This window comes from Terrapene carolina, unplaced genomic scaffold (genome assembly GCF_002925995.2).
Source record: "Terrapene carolina triunguis isolate 2854851 unplaced genomic scaffold, T_m_triunguis-2.0 Scaffold88, whole genome shotgun sequence".
Lineage (NCBI taxonomy): Eukaryota > Metazoa > Chordata > Testudines > Emydidae > Terrapene > Terrapene triunguis.
The window spans coordinates 4838297-4858319 of NW_020664439.1; the positions used below are offsets into that span (position 1 = coordinate 4838297).

A 20023-nucleotide genomic window follows, 5' to 3' on the forward strand; every position below is an offset into this window, starting at 1 on the left:
TACTTCTAACTCAGGCTTTGTTCAGATTCCCAGACAAACAGCCTTTGTTTTGGTAGGACCTACAGCATTATGTGCTGTGCTCCTGCACAGCCAGCAAAGGAAGCACAAGTTGACTCATGAGGCCTATTGGCTGTGCTAATATCACTCTTGGGGCTCAAATAAGGAAGTGAACATGATACTAAACAAACAGTAGGGTGGTACCTACTACACAGGTAGAGAAAGCTCAGTGTTTGCCTAATAAAAAAGGATATATCTGGTAAGACGGCATGCTAAACAATTGTGAATATAACATACAGCTACGATGAGTATCCTTTTTCTGTAACTCTGAGACAACTGTTCACAAATTCCCCATTCCCATGCGTGTATAAGCCGTTCCCTGACATTTTGCACCTACCTGTGCTGGGGGTTGGTATATTTGAGTAGTTCAGCCAACTGCAGTGGATACTTGCAGATTTTCTGCACTGGAGTCAGCAGAAACCCATCCAGAGAGATGTCGATCATCTTCTGAAGCAGGCGGCACGCTTCAAAGAAGTAGACATACTTGTTGACTTTGGTGAGTCGGGACAGCTCCACGCAGGCGTTGGGGTGGTTGTTGCAGTACTCGGAGTAAATCTGGAACTCTGTTTGCTGAGATGGGAATGAAAAGGCAACCCCTAGTGGTAATCTCTCTCATATCAGGGTCTGGGCCTGAAAATGCTGCACAGTGCAGAGCTCAGCCATCCTCTACCCACTGCGGGCCCCCCGGCCCAAAACAACTATAATACCTACCCTGCTTCCCAATAAAGGGACTCCACCCACCTGTCCTGGTAGGCAACCACTAGTCTCTTCCACGCCTCACCCTGGCCTTGGTAGTGGTGCCCTTTGGTAGTGGGTACTGCCAGGCATGCTGATATACTTCTCTCCCTGGTAGGCCTATACACTCAATGATGGATCTATATGTGCCCTCCAGCCCACTCCCATTATGCCAACCCGCAGTCTCCTCTTAGAGGGAGAAGAGGCCCATCTGATAAATGTCCTATATGTTTGCCTGGCTGAGGCCAATTAAAAATTATGGTACATGCTACTTATCAGACAGGCTAGGATGCGTCCAACATCCCCTGTACTCCACAGGCCACTCTATCCCCTACCCAGATGGATGTTTCTGATGAATTGATGATCAGGAGTAAAATACTTAAAATATTGGCCTGCAAATGGCTACATTAGGCTACAGAGTTTACACCCCCAATGGAGAGGTATTGCACTCAGCAAGGCAGCTTTTTATTGAGTCACCTTGGGAAGGTCTTCTTGGCAACCAGAAGGGCTACAGATTTAATTCTAAAAAACCTAAAGCTTAAAAATTCCATCCAGCTAACATCTCCCCAGCTAGCCTTCTCCCATGAAGACACTGCAAATCAACTCACATATTCCAGGAAGCAGGAGCCGACCTCACTCAAGTGTGGATGGTCTTTGTTGAATTTCTTCTCCAGCGCTTTTACAAATTTTTTCTGGCATTTGTAAATGTCTTCGATGTTCCCAAAGATTGTCTTCAGCTGTTCTTCTGTAAACATGTCAGCCCTCTTGCGGCACTGCTTAATGTAACCCTGGGAGGAAGTCAGATTTTAAAGGGGTGTTGGGTACTTGCTCAAGGGCCTGGTCCACAGACCACTGGAGTCAATGAAAGACTCTCCTTGACTGCAGTGGGTTTTAGATCAAAACCCTATACCTTTCTAGTATGAGTCCGCTGTGCTTTTATTACTATTTCTGAAGGTACCATGCCTAAAATGGCACACATGGAAATCAAACCATAGTCAGAAACATGCCTTGGATGATACTGTAACCCATGCTCAATGGTACAACCTGCACTATAGAATCTTCTCCGGTAAATAACTAGCTGACTGTATGTGTACCAGATACTCTGGTTAAACCCAAAGGGTCAGATCCTCAGCTGATATAAATCGACAATAGCTCCATTGATGGAGTTATGCTGTTTTACACAAGCTGAAGATCTGGGCTTGAATATACTAGTGTCCTTGGATAAAAGTGTCTCTGTATCGCCCCAGTTGGCTTCCTCTGTCCATCCCGGATGAGGCTACAGCTCAGTGGTGTTTTAGATATGTATTTTGCGAAGTGTTTGGGGAGGAAAGGTCCTATGTCCATGCAAAGCTGTTATCACCAATTATCACCACATGGCATGTCTCTTGTTAAAGGAGATGTCAGAATATTCAGCATGTTCAGAAGTGAATGGTCTAATAGGCCGAACATTCCCCAGGGTTTGGATCTATGAGTATATGAATTGCATGAAAACTGGTATTTCTGTTCATGCCACCTCTCACCATTTATTAATAAAGAATATAGTGGTGCTAGTATTCTAGTCTTCTTGGCTTGGGAAATTCAGTTCATTACATTTAATCAGGACTCCTCTTTGTGCTCCAAATAAAGGGGCATTTGGGATATTCCTGGAATGAATCAGTATTCTCCATTTCCTGAACATGCACAGTGATTACAGAGGGGGTAGGCAGAGGGTATATGACAGAGAGACAACTCTGCTAACCGAGGGTTCTTTTCTTAAGGGAAGAAGAGTAATTTGCAGCTAGAGAGAGAAGAAGAGCACAAGACAGCTTAGTAGGGTGGGGGCTGGAGATCTCTCCCTTCTGAAGTGGGTTCAGTTCATGCATTTGGGTCACACCCATTCTATCTGCCCCTTATTCTCTCCTTTCACAGCCTGGTTACCTCACAGATGTCCTTCAGGTGTTTGATGTAGTCTCTCTCTGTGCTTATGATCTCGTTGATAACATTGGTCCTCATTTGGTCCTTGCTTGTCTGCCCCACTCCATAACGCCGGGCGGCGGTGCTGGCATCTTCCTCTTTGCCATCCTCTGCCTTCATAGGATAGTCTTCCATGGGTTCATCTTGGTTCACTCGGAGCTGTGTCAAACACACATGGGTTTCCATTGGGTAACAGTCCCTGTTTTTACTCTCTCATCTTGCCTGGGTCACTAATTCAGATCCTTCTACCACCAAGAAGGACATGTTGGAGGACAGCAAGGCTGCTGTGATGGGCACTTCCTCCCTGTCACATTCCTAGAGCCCACACATGGGTTAGTCAATGTCCTCCAGAATTAATTCTATGAAATATCCAGAACCTGGGCCCAGAGATTGGCCAGGGGAGGGTGGAGGGAGTTCTAGTGATAGGGATAGCTAGTTTCAGTCAGTAGACCTTGCCGTTTGCTCCATAGACCTTGGAGGGGCTGAGAATATGGCAGAGGATAGGTATTCAGCACCTGGGGGATGCCTTCATGTCACCCAGCCACTGCTCCCGTTAACTAAGGTGTGATATTGATGGGCTCCCTCTTGGATGGAAGGATCACAGGTGTGATGTGAGGAAATACATATAAACCAAGGGAAAGCACCTCAGTAAATGATTTACTAATCAAGTCTGAGGGTTTTTATGGGGTGGGTTTAGGGGAATAAATCAATAGATAAATTCTGCTTTGATAGTCTTTGTTAAGGAGTAAATTAAAGGACACTCATTACTTACAAGGTAAATAACAGTAATAAAACATTTCTTTATATGAATTGAATATAGATGCCAGTGGGCAAGTAATGCCATATGAAGAGACAGCTCAAGGTTGCGTCTGACGAAGTGGGTATTCACCCACAAAAGCTTATGCTCCAATACATCTGTTAGTCTATAAGGTGCCACAGGACTCTTTGTTGCTTTTTACAGCTCCAGACTAACACGGCTACCCCTCTGATACTTGACACATTTAATATGAGACTCATGCTTCTTTCAGTATGGCCACTAGATGGCAGCACAGCATGAATATTGGCAAAAATATCAGACATTTTCGTAGAGGACTTGCTGTACACAGTCTACCTTATCAGCTGTACTAAAACCACTGTTAGGTAATTCCAGGCAATTTTCAATTCAGTTCTTTTATACAGTACTGTCATAGCGCATATTTAACTGTCTCAGGTTACCCCATTTGTATATCTAATACCATTTAGAAAAATATCATATAAAATGCTTAGGAAAGAACAAAGAAAATTCAAGTAAGGAACATGCAACATCATTTTGCAAATGTCCATTCCACTTCAGCCATTTTAGTGCTACAAATATTGCAATGATACAAAGAGTTTGTTTAGATTTCTACATAGTTAAAATTTGTTAAGATAGGATTATCACATCTATACCCACACATTATTGACACATTGTCAACATTATTGACAAAAGCTGATGGATCAAAGATGTGGGATGCCGATTTTCCTTCATTGCTAGCAGGAGAGCATGGACCAGCAAAACTAGTGCAAACTCCATGTTAGACCCACAACTAAAATGACTGCGTAGACTCAAGGAAGTCTGAGAGTTCAGGTTAGCTGGAGTTGCTTTGATACTCCCTTCCCTAAAGCTCTTACCTGAAAGAGATCAGAGGTCAAGTGATAATTGGCAATGCTTGAGTTGCCTGAGCAAGGAGCCATCAACTATTGCAGTAGGAGAAGTTGGCATCCTGCCCTTTTAAAGGCCAGCACTGACAATGCCTGTCAGCAACAGATATGCTGTCTCACTACAGGTTTTTACCACTCAGGAGGGACATGGGTCCAACTTATAGGCAACAACCTGAAGCTCCTCCAACGCAATCTCAGTGTGGCGCTCAAGCAGAAAAGACTTTCCAGAAACCAGTTCTGTCCCCATGGAAGGTCAAAACTGGCTCCACATCCAAGTGATCTTATTTACGAACTACAACATTTTATCATCTGGAACAGGTCTTCGGCTAGGGACTAAGGATGCTAAAGAGGAGACAAGGAACCTCTTCTTTGCCTCCTGCACAGCCCTAGCAAAAGATTTCAAAACTTTTATGTCCCAATCAGTCAGACTCCCAACCAGGACTTTTGCTATAGGCATAAATACATAATTTGTATCAGGTAATTTGTGTGAGGACAAATAACTGAGAATCCAGGTATCCTGACAGACCTGAATTTCCCCATATCAATTCTCAGTTAATGTAGTCGTGCTGAAGCAGTGATGCAGAGCTGGGATTCCATACTGAGAACTGCAGCTCACACAATGGAATGAAAATTCCCTCTTACCTGGAAAGGGAAGGAAAATATGTGGCCTATGCACTGAATCTGCCTGGGCTCTTTTTCTCCCCCATAAGTAAGGAGAACTCGGATGGCCCAGCAAACCAGCAGTAAGGAATCCCACTTCTGCACCATCCAAACCACAGACTACACTTCTGGAGCTCAAATTTTGTCCACCAAGTCTGTCACATCCAATAAATGGGGCTTGTAGGGCCAGATCCTCAGCTGGTGTAGGTTCGGCATGGCTCCATTGATTTCAATTCAATTATGATGCTTTACAGTCGCTGGGGATTTGGGCCTACCATGACAAATGGAGAGATCCACTGAGGCTTCAGTTCAGGACAGCATAGGGTTGCCAACTGTCTAATCACACAAACCCAAATACCCTTGCCCCACCCCTTCCCTGAAACCCTGCTCCTGCTCCACCCCGCTCACTCCATCCTCCATCGCTCGTTCTTCCCCACCCTCACTCACTTTCAGTGGGGCAGGGGGTTGGGGTGAAGGAGGGGGTGTGGGTTCTGGTCTGGGGCCAAGGGGTTCGGAGTGTGGGAGGGGGCTCCAGGCTGAGCCTGGGGCAGAGGGTTGGGGGGCAGGAGAGGGTGTGGGGTGCAAGCTCTGGGAGGGAGTTTGGGTGTGGGAGGGGGCTCAGAGCTGGGCCAGGGGATTGGGGTGTGGGAGGGGGTTCAGAGTGTGGGAGGGAGTATGGGGTGCTAGCTCTGGAAGGGAGCTCAGGGCTAGGCAGCGGTTTGGGGCGTGGGAGGGGTGCAGGCACCGCCCCTGCAGCTCCCATTGGCCGCAGTTCCCAGCCAGTGGGAGCTGCAGAATCGGTGCTCGGGGCAGAGGCAATGCGCGGAGACTCCTTACTCACCCCCCACCACCAGGGACATGCTGGCCACTTCAGGGAGTGGGGCAGCCTGCTTTAGCCCCGCTGCGCCACCGGACTTTTAGCGGCCTAAAATCTCTCAGTTTGGCTTCAGTAGCCTCTGGGAGATAGAGTCCGATTCCAGGAGACTCCCGGCGAAACCAGGAGGGTTGGTAACCCTAGCACAGCATTATTAAAGAGAAACAACAATGTACATGGCTCTGATCACCAGCACATTCTACACCAAATCACCTCCAACCATGGAAGTGCTTGGGGCACTCCTATCAGGGAGCTGTTGTTAACAGACTGGGATTAAAAACAATGTTTAGGTCCTTACCCGTACAAAGCTGGCTGGAAACCAGCCTTCGCTGTCCAGGATCCTCCCCCACCACCACTCCTTGTTGGTAGCATCCATCACTTCGATGACATCACCAGCCTTGAATCCCAGCTCTTGGTCATCCATGGTGACATGATCCCAGAGGGCTTCTGCGTACACCACGCTGCCATCGCTGATGAGCTGGGAACAGAGCAAGTAAGGCATTGGCAACCAGTTACCTCCAACAGAAGCATTTCACTCAACTAGCACTCTCTGAGCACAGGCCTTGTTCCAGATCACTGCCACAAATGGCACAAGTCACTCCACTGTGAACAGGAGGAGGACAGAACCATGCTGCCTTCCCTGCACACACACTCACACTGTCCAGCAAAAGACAGCATGTTGCAAGCTTTGGAAGGCTGCCACTGTTGTGTGAACTCCTGGTTTCCAGGGGCTCATGCTGCAGTGTAGCCCCTCCTTGTCCCAGTATGGGCCCAGTTTAAAGCCTCAATCTGGTTCTTATTCTAGTGTGAATAAGAACCTTCAAATCCTTGCAGAAGCATAAGAATTTAAAGCACATTCATTTCTTAGTGCAGTTCATAGGGCTGAATAGTGACTATTTCAAATGGCACCTCCTTACTGAAATGACCTGCCCTGCACCCTCTGTGTATTCAGAGTCATCTCTGCTGACTAGGCCCCAAATCAGATTTTATTGCTTTAGAGCCCTTCAGAAGCAGCAAAGTGACAAGAAGCCAAGTCCATTCTGGCTCATGCTTCATGCAACAGAATTACTAAGTGCCAACTGCACAGCCAAACTGTGCTCTCTATTGCATCTGATCCACCCCAGTTTCAGACAGTGAGAGGTGCTGGGTAACTGAGGCAGATTTTGGATCACAGAGTTGTTGTTATTGGTGATTATGCATTAGCCTGAAAGAACAGAGCATGCACTTTAGATCTCAGAGCACATTTGTGGCACCAGGTCATATTTGCTACGGAAGCCCTTGAGATACAAAAATGGAACCCAATGGTAGCATTTTTACAGAGCCACTTTTCAGAACAGAAAGTACCCCACAGTGACCTAAGATTTTATGCTGCTTTTAGGGTGGTTAAAATTAGCACTTAAGCCTCTTTAAGTAAGTCCTCAAAGGAAAACAAATGCTTAAGCTTAGGGTCAACTGGTTATTAACATATATCAAAAAGTGCTTACTTTGGAAAAAATGCCCATATGCACAGCCCATCTCTTTGGGCGAACAATCACTTGCATTTAAGGAATGATTCTACTGCGTGTATTCAGTATGTCATTTTCAAATGGTCGCAACTTTCTTACTTTCCAAACAATTTGTTTAAAACTTAGTCTTGGACATACTCCTCACTGAGGACTATTTACATGCCATGGTTGAGTCATTTTTCAATGATCTGTGTGATAAAACAGAGCAGCAAGTCCTTATAACCATGGGGACAATAGCCCTTCCCTGCACCCACTCATGATTCAGTAACATCAGAGGAGGTTCACTTCAAACATTCAAAGTAAAAGCTCTGCTCAGGCAGAGACGAAGCCTGGAAAACTTCAACCCTAAAAGATCATTTTAAAAAAATGCATGAAGAAGTACAAGCAAGGGACCATAAGGAAAATCTTTGTATCCTGCACTGTGATAGTCACTACCAAGGGAATGTCCAGCTGTCTTTTCCCTACAAGTCCACCCTGATTTGTTGGGTCAGAGACTTTCCCATTAACCTTAACCTCTGGAGAACAACATTTATGGACTTTCATCAGGGACATGACTAAGAATAACGGCCTAGACATCTATGTGAGTCTGTGAACCTTTGGGGGCTCCCTTCCTGAGAGGTCAAAGAAAACACAGGACTCTTCCCATTATGATTTGGTTAGGGAAGTGTCCCCAGACAGTCTAATCCAATGTAGAGGGGCGTGTGAATCCTGATTTTCTGTAACCCCATTGTGCAGTGCTAGCCTCTGGAAGGCAGGTGGCATGAACAGTCCCTGAGGAGGATGGGAAAGGAGAAAACTTGTGTGTACACCTCTACCCCGATACAACGCTGTCCTCGGGAGCCAAAAAATCTTACCGCGTTATAGGTGAAACTGCGTTATATCGAACTTGCTTTGATTCGCTGGAGTGCACAGCCCCGCCCCCCCGGAGCACTGCTTTACCGCGTTATATCCGAATTCGTGTTATATCAGGTCACGTTATATCGGGGTGGAGGTGTACGTGTAACCCACACACCTTCTGGGTGTGGTGTTCTGTCCCATCTAGTGGCACTGAAACCACTTAGAGAGAGAGCAATTAATGAGTCTGCTCTACAGCCTTAGCTAACAGCCAGTTTACTCTTAGCTCATGTGGTAGAGGTTCACGCACTAAGCTCCAGAGGTTCCCGGTTCAATCCCACCCGCCACCGACCAGGGTCTGTTGGTGTTACATATGGTTCAACGACAAAGTTATTTATTATACCCAATACCCCATCTTCAGTCATGTTAATAACCTCTTCTGAAATATTATCTCCGTATCCATCCACTGTGCTGTATAGCCCAGCATTGGCTATGATATGCACCTGAGGTTGATTATATTTTTCCAGGCACAGTTGATCGCATCCTGTGTTACTATTTTTTTTTTGGTTTGGTACCAATGCAAACAGTACATGGACAAAAAAGTGCATGCTACAGGATGCAGAACAGGAGGCAGTAGAGCTGGTTGCATTTTTTAAAAAACAAAATTATTTTGGATGGAAAATGCTTTTTTATCAAAACCAAAATGTTTTGTGGCAATGTATCTGTTTCGCCAAAATGTTGCAAGGAAGATTTCTCAGGTCCAGGTGAGGGAGGAAGAGAAAGACACCTGGAATAGCCAATAGCCCATTAGTTTGGGCACTCACCTGGGTGGTGGGAGACATAGGGACAAGTCCCAGCTCTGAATACGGCAGGGTGGGTACTCTAACCTGGGTCTCTCACATTCCAGGGGAGTGCCCTAACCACTAGGCTATTTTGGGGTGAGAGAACAACTTGCTGTAGTTTTTTCACAACATGTTTTGAAATATCTCAGTTTTGTTCTGCTCTCTCACAAACAAATTCCAAACTGTGACATATTTCATGAAATGTAATTGTTGTTTTTCTGACCATCCCTAGAATTAATATAGCAGCTAAAATGGTCCGAAATGTTTCAGCCGTGCCTCACCTCTTTTCAGCACTCCAGCTATTGGGGGTGCATTATAATAATGCTTAGCATGAATAGAGCACTTCTCATCTGTGCATCTCAAAGGGGCTCACAAAGGTGGACAAGCATCATTGTCCCCAGGTTACAGATGGGAAAAAAGAGCTACAGAGAAGTTAAGAGATGTGCCTAAGGTCATACACTCTATCAATGACAGAGCTGGAATAGAATCCAGGACTCAAATCCCAGTCCTGTGTCTTATCTACTGGACCTCACTACTTCCCATCTACACTGAGTTAGGATGAGTTTGGATCATACAACTGGTGTTAATATGGGACCATTTTCTACGTAAGAAAAGCAAGGATCAAATAGTGGTAGTGAGTGACCCAGAAAACCAAATGCTACCATAGCTAGTGCAGCAGTAGAGAGATCTTTTCACACTTCTAAATGCATGGTTTACAATTTGTCCTATTAAGCTGTGTGTGTGGGCGTTTAAGTTTAAGCTTGATAATTAATCAATAATGCTGTTAGGGCCATTTACTACACTGCTTACTCATGGTTCACATAGCAAAGGGGAATAGAAGCCTACTGCTGAAATTTCTCCTTTCCCTTCAGGCATGACTCATTTGCTCCACTGTCATATAGCTATGGAGTAGACTAATTAAGAAATCCTTGAAAAGAACAGAATTCAAAGGGCTTCTCAAGATACAAGTTATGAAGAGCTCATAAGATAAAATAACTCTACTATGGCCTTAAATCCCCTGCTCTGAGTGTGGAATCAAGTACCAGAGACATTCAGGTCACACACTCTGTGAATGGGGCCACACACAGCAATATGATGCCTCTTTACAAAACTGCTGCTGCAACACAAGCAAGATTCAGCAGAAGTGAATAAATTAACACTATAAGCTCCAGGCAGTCAGAACTGCCTATTTTTATAAGGAAGACAGTATGGCCAATGAGACCCAACATTAGCAATGATCCCAGGCTGACCTGTTAACAGCTCACTAGGGGATTTTACACACACAATTCCCATTGAAATTGATGGGAGCCGTGTCAGTAATGCAGCATCTAGTATTAATACCTGAAGCCTTCTACATTCAGGAATGTAGCTATAAAGGTGATTGTGTATGTAGCTACAGAGTCATAGCTGAACTACCAAATACCCAGGAGTAGGCAGATAAATCCATGCCAAAGATGTTTGGGACTCATAGTAGTTACTCAGAAATGGTGGTGGGGATTATAGACCAACTATTGTTTCATCAACAGTTAACACCATTTCTATAATAAGGAAGCAATGAGAGGAGATTAAGGCAGAAGAGTGAGGAGAAAAATGTTTTATTTAGGCTCTGGACTTTCTCATCCAATTTAGTCCCGCAATATTTGAAACACCACTTGACTGCTACAGCTCCCTGATTCAATGCGACTTTAACTCAGGGATCTATTTGGCTTTTGGGAGGTGACAGGTACTGACAAATTCAATAGTCCATTGATTATTATCAGCATATCATGTACTGCCCATTAGTGCATCATGTCTTTGATCTGCAGCTTTTTAAAAAAATTAATTTTGTTGGACTCTCATGGAATGATTAAATGACTCCTTGTTTTAACAGACCCTCCTCTGAGATAGATCATTTAAGAGTAGACTGTGCCACTACTCAACATCAGTCATGATGTCATTGCCGTAAATATTGTTAAACTATTGATGTTATTTCACATAGCTTCTCTGACTTGATAAGTGCAGCTGTTCCAGACGTGATGCTGAACCACAATGGACACTGTAGAATTCAACAAAGCTTGTTCTGGCAGAGACATGTTGCGGCTGGGTTAAGAATGGGACGGTTAAGATTCTCCTTTTGCTAATTAAGAGGAAGCACAATAGGAGGAGAAGGGTTTTCTGCAAGATGTCCAAGAACACTGCACAGTTAGACAGGTACATTACAAGCGCTTCTTGCCTTCCACAGAAGCATCACGCTAGATGGAGTATTGATCACTTCCAGCATAGCAACTCCTATGATCGAAAAGGTTCACAGTTACCACAGCACATGCCCTGCTCTTGTTATTTACCATAGTCACTGAGAAACAAAGGTCAGTTTCCATACAAAACAATGTATAACTTGTCCATTCTATTGTTGTGACTTCGGCAGCTTTTCATTCTGACCACTCCAGACCTTTTCTGAAAGGCCTGCATTTGCTACCACTAAACTTGTTCTTGTGACCTAAGTAAGGTGACCAGACGTCCCGATATTAGGGGCTTTGTCTTACATAAACAACTATTAACCCCTCCTCCTCCCCCGCAAAAAAGTGTCCTGATTTTTCACACTTGCTACCTGCTCACCTTAGACCTAAGCAACTTGTGAACCAGAGTTTCCAGAAGGGAAATGGTAGAAAACAGAATGCAAACCTTGCCTTCTCCAGACCTGCTCTCAATCAGTTTTGTTTGCAACTCTGTAAATGAGCAGAAATGAGAGATTTCTCTTTATTTACACCAGGGTTGAGTGTGCAAGGATACATCAGCAAACCAAATGCAATATTATCAGTGTATCACTGACATTGAATATTGACTGTACTGCAGGTGCTCTAATATTACATTAGCATTTTTATTCATCTGCAGCTGTTTTTAACTGTCCACGTAGCTACAATCGGCTGTAATTTGTTTGCTGCTCATTTACAGTTCACCAAAGAAGCACTGTGTATGTTACTCGATATGTCACAAAAGTGAACAATAAGGTACGTTAGAGGCTGCTGCATTAGGCTCCCAAGCACTGTCTGTTCAAGGGCAGAACAAATACGACCTAGAGGGGCAAAAAACAGCCCGGGGTCCACTGCAAATCCACATAATTACACTGAAATTAAGCCAATTATATGTATGCAAAGAAATTGAGGTTGCCAAGCACTGCATCTATATGCATGTTTGTATTTTGACTGTTCAGCTCTTGTTGATCTAAGGCTGTATACCTCGGCATAATTGCCTCATATGTCCCAGGCTTGTTCTAGCAGAAGCTCCAGGCAACATTAATAGAGATAAAAGATCTGTGAACTGTGTAGAAACCCTATGAAACCAGGGATGGAGGCTGCTTTAGGGAATATTTATCTGTCAGCTGTTTAGTTCTACTTGAATAAAACTGTAATAACCTTCTATTGCTTATGCTGAGCACTAAAAGCTGAAAAAGCAGCCCTGCTTACACCAGGTGCATCGGCTATCAGTCAGGCACAGGGGATCTCAGCCTCCAGTTGAGAGAAAGGATAAGGCAACAAGAACCACATTTTCTGCTCTGTGACCCTAGAACAGATGCCTTTCAATCAAGAGTAGCTATAAAGTCAATCATTCCAGCAGTAACTAAAATACGTCTGAGAAGCGTTGCTTTTATTTTTCTGAATATTTCTTTGGATCTCTGCGAACACGTGTATTAGAAACAGAAAAAGAGAACTGGGTCAAGACACCAAACATTTAAAGCCTTCAGTCCCACCAGTCTGCAAGTCAGCAAGCCCCTCAAAAGGCAAAACCCACAGACTGCTCCAGCTGCTTCACTCTGTCAATCCTTCCGCTATGGAAAGTGCAGCAGGGGAGTTTTATATAGCATGTTATTTCCCATCATGCCCAGAGGCACAGTTTTACTCACTCTATAGATTCTTTTAAATGTACAGGTGTAATCTAGCTAATCTTTGCCCCGACTTAAAAATTTCTCCTGTAGTTCAACGCTTCCCTCCCTCTCATCCCGCCCTCCAACTCTCTGTTTTCATGGAAGGAGAGAGGAGATGAGAAAAAGGTCAACAAAGAATGTGCAAGCTGGTTTTCAGAAAAACACCAGTAACAAAACAGAACCAGCCCTCTGGCATGAGCCAGGCCCAGGCAATTAACATTCCCCTACCCAGGAGCTTTAAGAAATCATCGTCCCCTTTTGTTACTAAGACGGGAACTCCTAGATGGTCATTTATTCATATTGAGTAAGGCCTGAAAGCTCCATTAGCTCATCTAGTCTCATCTCCTGTATATCACAAGGCACTACATTTCACCCAGTTTCCCCTGTATTGGCCCAATAACTTGTATTTGGCTAAAGCATACCTTTCAGAAAGGAATCCAGCCTTGATTTGAAGACATCCACAGATGGAGACTCCACCACTTCCCTCAGTAGTTTGTTTGAATGGTTCAGCACCACAATTGTCAAAATATTGTGCCTAATTTCTAATTTGAATTTGTCTGGCTCCAGTTTCTAGCCATCGGTTCTTGTTCTGCCTTTCGCTGCTGGATTAAAGAGCCCTTTAGTATCTGGGATTTTCTCCCCATGAAGGTACTTACTTATACAGAGTAATCAAGTCACCTCTCAATCTTCTGTCTGATAAACTAAACAAACTGAGCTCCTTAAGTTTCTCACTGTAAGGCATTTTCTCCAGCCCTGCAATTGTTTTTGTGGCTCTTTTCTGTACCCTCTCCAGTTTTTCAAATCCTTTTTAAAAAATGGACACCAGAATTGGACACAGTATTCCAGTATTAGCCTTACTAATGATATATCATCTCCCTACTCCTGTTCATACATCCAAGGACCACATTAGCCCTTTCTGCTACAGCATCACTTTGGAAGCTCACATTGAGTTGCTCTTCTACTATAGGGTGACCAGACAGCAAGTGTGAAAAATCGGGATGGGGGTGGGGGATAATAGGTGCCTATATAAAAAAAGTCCCAAATATTGGGAGTTTCCCTATAAAATCAGGCATCTGGTCACCCTAATATACTATGACCCCTAAATCCCTTTCAGAGTCACTGCTTTACAGGATACAGCCCCCATGTAGGTGTGGCTCTGCATTGTTTATTCCTAAATGTATGGCTTTGCATTTGGCTGTATTAAAACACAGTTTGTTTGAGTGGGCCAAGCTTACCAAGTGATCCAGATTGCTCTGTATGACTGACCTGTCCTCATCATTATTTACCACTCCACCAATCTTTGTGTCATCTGCAGATTTTATCAGCAGTGATTTTATATTTGATTCCAGAACTTTGATGAAAGTGTTGAACAGTGTTGGGTCCAGAACTGATCCATGTGGAACCCCACGAGAAACATCCCCATGCAATGATTTCCCATTGATGACTACTTTTTGAGATCTGTCCGTTAGCCAGTCCTTAATCTATTTAGTATGTGCTCTATTGATATTATATATTGCCAATTTTTTAAATCAGAATGTCACATGCTACTAAGTCAAATTCCTTACAAAAGTCTATTACATCTACTAATTATGTTTATCAACCAAACTTGTAATCTCACCAAAGAATAGAATCAGATTTGTTTGATGACCTATTTTCCATAAAAGCATATTGATTGTCATTAATTATATTCCTATTCTTTAATTCTTTATCAACTGAATCCTGCTTCCAATTCTTCCTGCTCCCCGGGGTAATTTCCCTCTCAAGGAATATGCAGCGGTAGGTGGTTAAAGTACATTGAAAGAGGAGGGGGAGTGCCCACTGTGCCACACAAGGAGAAGGGGGAGCTGTAGAGAAACAGGTTACCCAAGCCAGGGGGAAGAGGGATGCTATCCTTGTTTTTAGCAGAGTAGGCAGAGCGGTGCTAAGCTCTATGTGTGTGTTCAGGGGAGAGGTTATAGGAAAGAACTACAATCCAGGCATTGCTTGCAATGCTTTGCATGTTAGGGATCCACTACACAGGACATACATGCACCTTTTGGGGGAAGTCTTCTCTTCAACATCCATTCCAAGGACAGATTTCCCATAATTTTCCCCTCTGACATTTCATGACCGATCACTTTCATCAACCAGAAACAAATTTGGTAATGCTTTCTCCCACGGACATCTCATTCACTCCTGTTAGAGATACGGGAGTTTCCTGTTTTTATCATGTGCTGTATAGTAACAGAGTCTGCTAACTTTCTAGAGCGAATATCCTCAGTATTAGGCAAAGGAAACCACAGAAGGTAAAATACCACTGAATCCTTCCCAAGGTTATCATCATTCTCTAAAAGACAGTTCCTGCTATCACGCCAGGTAACAAAATGTTAATTTATTACAGAAGTTGCTGGTAGTTACCACTCTAATTAAGGTTGTAAAATGGTTTCCAGAAGCCCTTGTTATCATTCACTCAAGTTTCCAGAAGATTATTCTTTGAAGATGAAATTTTCCATACTTTTTTCCCAGCCTCAAGCCATATTTTTTTCTGGTAATTGTGAACTAATTTTCTTCAACTGTTTTTGAATGAGAAGATAGTAAAAACAAAACCAAAGCAATTTTCTATTTCCCATTCTGACCATCGTTTTACTCACAAATGGCCGAACTCTGAACATTCAGACTTGATGTGTAGGCTCCTCAGTGAGGAATAGCAGAACCTTTGCTAGGCTGGAAAATGTGTGGTTTATCATTTAGTAGTTATGAGGGTTTGAAAATGCCCTCTGTGGAGCATGCAGAGTGGAAACATTCTCCTGTCTATGAATGCACAGTACAAGTAGGCATGCGTAAAAAACTAAGGAAATACAGTGTCTTTCAAAAATGTTCAAAAGGCCTTTGGCAGTTAAGTGATTGATTAAAGCCATCTTAAGCCCACAGAGCCCAAGAACTTAAGTTGCTCTAAAGCCTTAAATCAGCTTAAGTTTAAACCAATCTAAAGCCTTAAAGTGACTTAAGCAGCTTATACCAGTCTAAGGCCTTTAAGTGGTTTAAAATACTTCAAATTTTGGCTAACCTGCACCTCCCTCCCCCCCAGGCCTCTCCAGCCATACAGTTTGTGAACAAGCAGCAGGCACCAGCTGCTAAAAACTTTGCCTGGGATTTTCAAAGTGTCCGAGATGCCAAACTCATATTGACTTTGAATGGCAAGTGGACACCTTACTCCCTTAGGTCTCTCTGAACTTCTCAAGCTTTGACATTTTGCTGCACACCACAGCCACTCTAAAACTCAACATGAGACTAGGACAGAACTCAAATCCTCCTGCCCCTTGAGGTGAAGACAAGTAAAACCCCAAGTAGCTGTTCTAAGTGTAGGGCCAATGGCATACAGTTGACCAGTTCTGATTCTCTCCAGTAGAGGGAAGCAACACATAGGAACTAGTCAGTGCATTACAATATTAACTGTGAACTTTCCACTGTGGTCTTGATTGTGGGTCAGACCCCAAACCATAAGGAACCTATTTTCCAATTCTAGTTTGGATACAGCTAAAATGTTGGTTGATCTCATAAAATTTGAACCCCAAACAGAGGGAATCTCACAAGAGTAGCTAATTGCACAACAGCAGCTTGAACGATTTTGGCATCTTCAAACTTGAACCTTACCTTACGTCTGGCTTCAAATCCATCCTGTGAAACCTAACCTATACCTAATAGGAAGAAATCCAGATCCAAACATCACCTCCTCAGCCTACCTCTCATTATTTAATTGTGACTGGCAAAATTGTTGCAACTTCTAATTTTATCTTTACTCAGGGACCCAATTGGGAATGCTAGTTATTGTCTTCATTTTAATGTTATGTGTCTATGATTATACTACATATACATGCTGCTGTGTTCTGTATTCTAGTCTCTCACCATGGTCCTTCCCCATCCCCCCTCTTCCTTCTTTCCTCCAGGATCTGAATTTCTCTTTAAGCCTCTCCCATCAGTGCCCCCTTTATTATCCTCCATGATACCACCTGTCCCTCTGTCTTTTTGTTGGAGTTCAAACTTCCCCTTAATCTCCTGTCCCTAAAGTGGGCTGCTGCCAAATTTTGAGGTTCCTCCTTTGTACCTTTGTTGCTTCCTTCTCCCCCTTCAAGGTATTGCTGCCATTTTCGAGGTGTGGGGAGATCAGGTGCCCTTTAGCTGTGGGCCAGCAGCCTGCATCTTATCTGGCTCCTCCATACAACCGCTGCCCCTTGTGGCTGGAGGCCATATTGACAACTCAGGAGAAGCCAGCTTAGTTTTAGGAAAGCAGCGACTGCCTGAGAAGCTCAGAGTGCCCTTATCTCCACTGGGAGAAGTCCAGTTACTCCCCTAATGGATCAGGAATCCCCCGCACCAAACAAGAAAAAAATGGGTAGATAGACAGCCACAGGGTTTCTGGGCATAAACACCTGGCCCTAGCTCTTCATCTGTGGAAAGATGAGGGAACCAGAAAGACTCACAAGGCTCTAAGCTTTGAGCCAGACCTTTATTCCTTCCCCAGGAGACTCAGTAACTTACAGAATGAGCTGTAGCTTGGAGGCAAATTAATCGAAATTTGTTTTACAAATGAGGCAAGAGGAAACATTTGCAAGAAGCAAATATAACAGTGCTGTTTGCAAACCACTTCAAATCAGCAAAAGGTCAGCATATCTCTGGTTCTGGGATAGGCAGCATGCCAGAAAGTAGGCCTCCTTTTTCTTTGTGTGTAATTTAATTTTAATGGAACACGCTGCAAGGAACACACTAAAATGATTTTTATTGCTACAATTGCCTGTGAAAACATCCCCCTTGGATTAACAGTCATGTGCCAGATCCTGCCCCAAATTAATGGGAGCTGAGGACACTCAGCACCTAAGAGGAGGAGCCCCAGAATTTTCAGGATTTGGCGCTTAGTAACAATTTCCCCTGCCCCCAAAGAACCATTCAGGAATTAGCCTCTGCCTCCTTCCTTTGGCCTCTCCTGTTAAAACAACTGCAAGTGTCCAGTGACCCCAAAAATTAGCTATAGTGGCAATTTCTCTACCTGTAGCTCTCTCTCACACACACAAACATACACTTCAGGCTTTCACCTTATTATGCTAGTGGTCAAATAGCCCTCATCCAGTCTTCCTTTCTTAGGTGGTCCTAAGAAAATCTCAGTATTAGCAGGGGTGGAATCAGAACTGGGGTGGAATCAGAACTGATGCCGTTTCACATGTTCGTCATTAGGCAAATGTTAGTTATTCCTTATCTGATTGGTTTCTGTAGGAGTAAAAATGTAGTCAATCACTTTCTCCTTTTTTATTCTAACAAGAGCTGCTTTGTTTTAATCAAGTTCTCTCCATAGCTCCTTCTCTGAGTAAATATATGTTGTTGTTTTAAAAAATCCTATTGATGGTACATGTAGTGGGTAGACAGAAGTAGCTGGTTGGGATCTTTTGGGGTCCTATCATGCTTATGCCATTCAAATATTTCCCATTTTCCTCATTTATCTGAGGTTTCGATTGCCATTTTGGTCAAGAAAGCCAATGGATTCCCTTAGCCCATTATCCATATTGCTGCCTCCAGTCCGTGAACATAAGAACATAAGAACGGCCGTACTGGGTCAGACTAAAGGTCCATCCAGCCCAGTATCCTGTCTACCGACAGTGGCCAATGCCAGGTGCCCCAGAGGGAGTGAACCTAACAGGTAATCATCAAGTGATCTCTCTCCTGCCGTCCATCACCACCCTCTGACAAACAGAGGCTAGGGACACCATTCCTTACCCATCGTGGCTAATAGCCATTAATGGACTTAACCTCCATGAGTTTATCCAGTTCTCTTTTAAACCCTGTTAGAGTCCTAGCCCTCACAGCCTCCTCAGGCGAGGAGTGCCACAAGTTGACTGTGCACTGTGTGAAGAAGAACTTCCTTTTATTTGTTTTAAACCTGCTGCCCATTAATTTCATTTGGTGGCCCCTAGTTCTTATATTATGGGAACAAGTAAATAACTTTTCCTTATTCACTTTCTCCACATCACTCATGATTTTATATACCTCTATCATATCCCCCCTTAGTCTTCTCTTTTCCAAGCTGAAAAGTCCTAGCCTCTTTAATCTCTCCTCATATGGGACTCATTCCAAACCCCTAATCATTTTAGTTGCCCTTCTCTGAACCTTTTCTAATGCCAGTATATCTTTTTTGAGATGAGGAGACCACATCTGTACGCAATATTTAAGATGTGGATGTACCATGGATTTATATAAGGGCAATAAGATATTCTCCATCTTATTCTCTATCCCCTTTTTAATTATTCCTAACATCTTGTTTGCTTTTTTGGCTGCTGCTGCACACTGCATGGACGTCTTCAGAGAACTATCCACGATGACTCCAAGATCTCTTTCCGGATTAGTTGTAGCTAAATTAGCCCCCATCATATTGTATGTATAGTTGGGGTTATTTTTCCCAATGTGCATTACTTTACATTTATCCACATTAAATTTCATTTGCAATTTTGTTGCCCAATCACTTAGTTTTGTGAGATCTTTTGAAGTTCTTCACAGTCTGCTTTGGTCTTAACTATCTTGAGTAGTTTAGTATCATCTGCAAACTTTGCCACCTCACTTTTTACCCCTTTCTCCAGATCATTTATGAATAAGTTGAATAGGATTTGTCCTAGGACTGACCCTTGGGGAACACCACTAGTTACCCCTGTCCATTCTGAAAATTTACCATTTATTCCTACCCTTTGTTCCCTGTTTTTTTAACCTGTTCTCAATCCATGAAAGGATCTTCCCTCTTAGCCCATGACAACTTAATTTACATTAGAGCCTTTGGTGAGGGACCTTGTCAAAGGCTTTCTGGAAATCTAAGTACACTATGTCCACTGGATCCCCCTTGCCCACATTTGTTGACCCCTTCAAAGAACTCTAATAGATTAGTAAGACATGATTTCCCTTTACAGAAACCATGTTGACTTTTTCCCAACAATTTATGTTCTTCTGTGTCTGACAATTTTATTCT

General features: G+C 43.5%; 1 protein-coding gene across 2 annotated transcripts in view; it reads right to left on the minus strand.

Annotated features, from left to right (window-relative positions):
* The window catches only part of ARHGEF4 (Rho guanine nucleotide exchange factor 4), a 180203-nt gene that overhangs the window by 21513 nt on the left and 138667 nt on the right, over positions 1-20023 (minus strand). For both annotated transcript variants that reach the window (XR_003899793.1, XM_024216838.3), the window contains 4 exons: positions 6258-6437; positions 2710-2904; positions 1401-1580; positions 395-627 (listed from right to left, as the gene is read on the minus strand). Coding sequence is in view for 1 of the 2 variants with exons in the window: in XM_024216838.3 (XP_024072606.1) it covers positions 395-627; positions 1401-1580; positions 2710-2904; positions 6258-6437 (788 nt within the window). In the remaining variant the exon portion in view is untranslated. The remainder of the gene's footprint in view (positions 1-394; positions 628-1400; positions 1581-2709; positions 2905-6257; positions 6438-20023) is intronic.